Here is a 6,569-nt window from a genome sequence, read left to right as displayed (position 1 = left end):
GCTGGGATTATAGGCATGAGCCACCACGCCTGGCCATCAGGTATTTCTTTATAGCAATCTGAGATTGGCCTAACGTGCCTTATCTCTATGAAAAATTAAAATATTAGTCAGATGTGGTTGCACATACCTGTAATCCCAGCTACGCTGGAGGCTGAGGCAAGAGGATTGCTTGAACCTGGAAGGTAGAGGGTACAGTGAGCTATGATCGCATCAGCCTAGACGGAAGAGTGAGACCGTGTCTCAAAAAAAAAAAGCCACAATGTCACACAGTGTCACTTCTGCTTTATTCTATCAATCAGAACAATAACATGCCCACCAGATTCAAGGGGAGGAACTTAGACCCCAACCTTGATGAGAGGAATTGTTGCCTGTGGGCCAGTTCAGGTTTTTGACTTCACAATACAAGAGAATTTGAGAGTGAGTCCAAAGTAGGAGTAAGCAAGAGCGTTTATGGCAAAGCAAAAGTACACCAGCACTTTGGGAGGCCAAGGCGGGTGGATCACGAGGTCAGGAGTTTGAGACCAGCCTGACCAACATGGCAAGACCCCGTTTCTACTAAAAATATAAAAATTAGCTGGGCGCAGTGGGGCGCACCTGTAATCCCAGCTACTCAGGAGGCTGAGGCAGGAGAATTACTTGAACCCAGGAGGTGGAGGTTGCAGTGAGCCGAGATTGCACCAGTGCACTCCAGCCTAGGTGACAGAGTGAGATTTCGTCTCAAAATAAATAAATAAATAAATAAATAAATAAATAATAAAGAGAAATTACACTCTGACAGCTGATCAGAACTGGCTGCCCAAAGGTGAGACAGCACCAATTGACACTGGGGAGACTTTCTTTATGAGAGTCTTACATGATTATTCATAAAGGGGGGAATCATTATTCATGATTATTCATGTTCTATGTGGTCCCCTGCATGCACATGTGCTATTATTGTGCATGCTAGTACATACATGGCATATCTCATTAGCATCTTAAATCTCCACCCAGGAGTGTGTTTTTTACTATTATAATGAGCATAGGTCAGCCCAAGGACACTAAACAAGGGTTTCTGCACTTACATGAATTTGGGGATTTTCCCTTCTACTTTTTTTTTTTTTTTTTTGTGACGGAGTCTCACTCTGTCGCCCAGGCTGGAGTGCAGTGGTGTGATCTTGGCTCACTGCAACCTCTATCTCCCGGGATCCACACCCGGCTAATTTTTGTATTTTTAGTAGAGATGAGGTTTCACCATATTGGTCAGGCCGGTCTCGAACTCCTGACCTCAGGTGATCCACCTGCCTTGGCCTCCCAAAGTGCTGGGATTACAGGCGTGAGACATCATGCCTGGCCCCCTTCTGCTTTTCTTTTTTTTGAGACCGAGTCTTGCTCTGTCGCCCAGGCGGGAGTGCAGTGGCGTGATCTCGGCTCACAGCACGCTCCGCCTCCCGGGTTCATGCCATTCTCCTGCCTCAGCCTCCCAAGTAGCTGGGACTACAGGTGCCCGCCACCATGCCCGGCTAATTTTTTTTTTTTTTTTATTTTTTAGTAGAGATGGGATTTCACCGTGTTAGCCAGGATGGTCTCGATCTCCTAACCTCGTGATCTGCCCACCTCAGCCTCCCAAAGTGCTGGGATTACAGACGTAAGCCACCGTGCCCGGCCCCACTTCTGCTTTTCTACCTCATTGATGCAGGATGTTCTAACCATGAGCCCAGGATGCAGTTTGTGCATTGTTGGGTGGTTTGTTTTCTCCATCTATTTAGCAAGTTTTATTGTCCTTTAAGGGAGGCTATTACCACCCTGTCTAATCTACCTCAGAATGGAAAAGAATTCCAGCCAGGGCAACATGGCGAAACTCTGTCTACAAAAAATACAAAAAGTTAGTTGGGCATGGTGGTGCGTGCCTATAGTCCCAGTTACTTGGAAAGCTAAGGCAGGAGGATCACTTGAGCCAGGGAGGTTGAGGCTGCAGTGAGCCATGATTGCACCACTCCACTTCAGCCTGAGTGACAAAGTGAGAGCCTGTCTCACAAAAACAAAAAACCAAAAATATAGGTCTCCCTCCCTCCCCTGCTCCAGGTCAGGGGGCTATCTTTTCAGGAGGCACTGGACATCAGCATTTTTCATCCTGCCCCAGCTACCTGTTATTGAGGCTGAGTTCTGGGTGAGTGTATCTGAGATGTGGAGGTGCCCTTCTTCCACCCAGCCCCCACTGGTAAGATGGATACCCAACACTGGGCATGGCACTGCTGAGAACACTGGGGCACAATTCACTCTTACCCCACTTGTGGAGTGGGGGTTCCATTCAGAGGGTGGAGGAGGGGAGCTGAGGAGACCTGGGGCTGCTGCACTTGCCCTCCTCCAAGCACTCAGCTCCTAACGTGGGGGTGTCACTCAGAGAGTGGCACGCTATTGTTCCTGCCAGCGCCAGAGCCCTGGCTCAGAGATTTCTCTTCGGAACAGAAGTGGGTAGTAAGGCCGGGGCATGGTGGCTCACGCCTGTAATCCCAGCACTTTGGGAGGCTGAGGTGGTTGGATCACTTGAGGTCAGCAGTTCGAGACTGGCCTGGCCAACATGGTGAAACCCCATCTCTACTAAAAGTACAAAAATTAGCAGGGTATGGTGGTGCATGCCTGTAATACAAGCTACTGAGGCAGGAGAATCACTTGAACCCAGGAAGCAGAGGTTGTAGTTACCAAGATTGTGCCACTGCACTCCAGCCTCCTGGGTGACAGAGCAAGATCAAGTATTGAAAAAAAAAAAAAAAAAAAAAAAAAGTAGGTAGTAAGCGAGAGAGCTCCAGATCTTTCCCTAAAGGAACATTTGTTACAGGTTGTAGAGAAGTTTTAAGTTCAAGCCCAAGAGCACTCTCAAAATACTGGAGGTTATGGGGAAAAGCAATAGAGGGGAGATTGATGGACTTTGGAGATACAGGTTAAATTGCAGGCTGGCTAGTTTGCTGGAGAGAAACTGGGGAAAGGGAAACTGGAGAATCCTGCTAGAGTCAGAACAAATCTCAGACACTGACCTCCAGGACTGTTTCTTCAAAGGCGTCACCAGGTTTGATTGGATCCATTTGTGGAGGAGTTTATACCCCAGAGCTTTGTTGAAAATACAGTAATAGACAACTCAGCTGGCAATTACTGGAGCCTAACAGCTGGGTGTGTCAGGGAACGAGTCAGTCAAAGAGAGTCCTGCCAAAACCCTTGTTAACCCATGATGACTGGGTACCCAAGGCTGTACCCCCTGAGGAGTGACATCTGAGGCTTCACACTCTGGCAGCAAGAAGGAGGAGATAGACTTCACTAAAATAATCCCTCCGGTAACCAAATGAGCAAGTAAGGATAACGAGCCGGAGATTTGTAGCTATCATACACAAGCAACGTCAGCCTCTTGCTTGGTACCTGGGGAGCCCCCAGGAGGAGCAGGGAAGAGCAGACAGAGGAGGGGGAAGGCAGATGAGAGCGAGGAGTCTGGGCTCCCTTTTTTTTTTCCCCCATCAACCAAAAGAGGAATGTCAACATTTATTTGGCACCACTGAGTTCAGAATATCCTTAGGGCTCTGTATAGGTGACAAAAGGAGTATCAGGCCATGGTCATTTCCTTAGGAAGATGCCGTATAGGAAGAGAGGGTGGAAAATCATGAGGGCATTCGTCAGCCTCCGGTACTTTACTGCTCAAGTTTCAGGAGCTGTTTGTCAAGTTTTGAGGTGTTTTCTTGATGCATCATCAGAAACTGGCCACACAAGTGAAAGACAGGAATGTCAAATTTATACCTTTCATACCAGGCAGAGTTTTCTGGAAGTGTGACGTTCACTTCCTGTAAAATAAACCTGTTATTATAAGGCTTGAGTACTTCCTTGGCTTCACCACAAAGGGGGCGTGGGTCCTTTGTGAATAAGGTCAGCACGGGCAGAGTTGTCTTAGAGACGGAGCAGTTTATCAAGAAGAGTCCAAGGGAGGACCTGGCAAGTTGCATGCTATTTCCTTGAAACCAGAGCATCTTAATTCCGATCCAGATGATTTCTCCCCTTCGAAATAATTGCAAGCAAGGTTAAAACTGTATTCAGGAACTATTCCAGCTGGCTTTTGGCTTTCTCTGATGTATACTCCTGAGCTTCACGCCGCCAACATCTCCGCTTCTGCCCCACACCCAGGCTGGGCTCCCTTTGACCTTTGATTGGTGACATGGAGAGTTAGGGACCCAGAACTGCCTGCAAGTAGTTCATACCCCACCCCTGCCATTGCCCACATTCAACCTGTCACAAAGTCCTGCCTACTATGTCCCCACAGCTCCCATCAACCTTGCGATCCCCTCTGCAACTGTCCAGAGAGGCAGGGCTGAGATCTAGGTTCTGCCTCTCCTGACACACAGACAGACAACTCTCCCTAGCTGTGACCTTGGGCAAGTCTCTTCACCTCTCTGAGCCTTGGTTTTCTCAACTATGAAATAAAAATAAAGATAGGCCGGGAGTGGTGGCTCATGCCTGTAATCCCAGCACTTTGGGAGGCTGAGGCGGGTGGATCACGAGATCAGGAGTTTGAGACCAGCCTGGCCAATATGGTGAAACCCCATCTCTACTAAAAATACAAAAAATTAGCTGGGCGTGGTGGCGGGCACCTGTAATCCCAGCTACTCAGGAGGCTGAGGCAGGAGAATTGCTTGAACCTGGGAGGCAGAGATTGCAGTAAGCTGAGATCACACCATTGCACTCCAGCCTGGGTGACAGAATGAGACTCCATTTCAAAAATAAATAAATAAATAAATAAATAGGCCAGGCGCGGTGGCTCATGCCTGTAATCCCAACACTTTGGGAGGCCAAGGTGGGCAGATCACAAGGTCAAGAGATCAAGACCATCATGGTGAAACCCCATCTCTACTAAAAATACAAAAATTAGCTGGGGGTGGTGGCATGCGCATGTACTCAGGAGGCTAAAGCAGGAGAATCGCTTGAACCCGGGAGGCGGAGATTGCAGTGAGCCGAGATCACGCCACTGCACTCCAGCCTGGTGACAGAGAAAGACTCCATCTTAAAAAATAATAATAAATAAATAAATAAATAAAGACACTGGCCGGGTGTGGTGGCTCATGCCTGTAATCCCAGTATTTTGGGAGGCTAAGGCAGGAGGATCACTTGAGCCCAGGAGTTTGAGACCAGCCTGAGCAACATGGCAAAACTGTCTCTACAAAAAAGCACAAAATTTAGCCAGGCATGGTGGCATGTGCCTATAGTCCCAGCTACTTGGGGGACTGAGGTGGGAGGATTGCTTGAGCCTGGGAGATCGAGGCTGCATGAACTATGTTTGTGCCACAGCACTCCAGCCTGGGTGACAGAGCGAGACCTTGTCTCAAAATAAAAGTAGTAATAATAATAAAGATACCTACCATACAAGACTGTTGTGAGAAATCAGTAAGATTACCCAGGAAGGGTGCTTAGCTCAGGCCTGGCTCATGGCATATGTTAAACACTCTCTAAAAGTCAACCACTATTAGTATCAGTTCAGACTTCATCATTTCTTGGCTGGGCACTCAGGACAGCCCCCTTGATGGCCTCTCTGTCTCCATTCTTGCCCCTCCAATCTATCCTCTCCAACTGAGCCAGTGTCAAGCCCCTGTTTACATCTCGTCAATGGCACCTGCATCTTCTTTGCTGAGGGTGGGTCTTGGTCCATCTGAGATACTGATTAAAGTGCAGCTTTCTGGGATGTCCCCTCCAAGGATCCCTGCACTTGTCACAATGTCCCAGGCAATCTTGCGGTGCACTGACACTTGAGATTCACCCCTCTGCAAGCTAGTCTACATTCATTGGTGCAGGATTCAAGGCCCTTCAGATCCAGCCCCTGCCAACATTTCCAGCCTGATACTCCCTACTTCACACCATACCCTCCACTGACACCACAGCACGTGCCCCTCCCTCCTGCCCCACACTATCCTGTACCTCTGCTGTTCCCTCTGCTTCCCTGTCCCCCAGGCTGGGGAACATGCCTATTTTGGGCCAAATTGTGTCTCCCGACCCCTGCAAATTCATATGTTGAAGCCCTGGCTCCCCAGTACCTCAGAATGTGACTGTATTTGGAGAGAGGGCCTTTAAAGAGGTGATTTAACTTAACATGAGGCCAATTAGGGTGGGCTCTGATCCAATCTGATTAATGTTCTTATCAGAAGAGGAAATTTGGACACACAGAGACACCAGAGCAGAGGGAAGACCTTGTGAAGACACAGGGAGAATGTGGCCATCTTTGAGTTAAGGTAAGAGGCCTCAGAAGAAATCAACTCTGCCAACATCTTGCTTTTGGACTTTCAGCCCCCACAACTGTGAGAAAATAAACTTCTGTTGTTTCCGTGCCCAGGCCGTGGTGTTTTGTTACAGCAGCTAGCTGAGCTGATGCACAGAGAGCACCTCCCTGCAGGGCAGCAGCTGTGCCTGCCCCTCACAGAGAACTCACCATGTGGTTCTGCACCTAGTGCTCTATTCATGTATTTACCTCTCCTGTTAGGTCAAGGCTTTTTGCAAGGTAGGGTTGTGAGTTACCAGCGAGTTATGAAATTGACTTCATGGGTTCAACCAGCATTTTTAATGAAAGA

The 6,569-nt window shown here is 48.3% G+C and overlaps 1 protein-coding gene across 1 annotated transcript; it reads right to left on the bottom strand.

Moving 5' to 3' along the window:
• Positions 1-489: 489 nt before the first annotated feature.
• Positions 490-4,268, bottom strand: LOC100974965 (glutaredoxin-like protein C5orf63 homolog). Its single transcript, XM_055093850.2, has one exon. The coding sequence runs from the start codon at positions 3,984-3,986 to the stop codon at positions 3,654-3,656; it is 333 nt and encodes a 110-aa protein (XP_054949825.1). The 5' UTR covers positions 3,987-4,268; the 3' UTR covers positions 490-3,653.
• Between the last annotated feature and the right edge of the window lie 2,301 nt (positions 4,269-6,569).

This window comes from Pan paniscus, chromosome 9, assembly GCF_029289425.2.
Source record: "Pan paniscus chromosome 9, NHGRI_mPanPan1-v2.0_pri, whole genome shotgun sequence".
In the NCBI taxonomy this organism is placed as follows: Eukaryota; Metazoa; Chordata; class Mammalia; order Primates; family Hominidae; genus Pan; species Pan paniscus.
The sequence above is the reverse complement of the archived record's forward strand: the minus strand, read 5'-3'. Positions and strand labels throughout refer to the sequence as shown.

What these genes read in the sequence shown, in the direction of transcription:
- LOC100974965 (XM_055093850.2), bottom strand. Translation starts at nt 3,986, where the DNA reads ATGCTCTGGTTTCAAGGAAATAGCATGCAACTTGCCAGGTCCTCCCTT.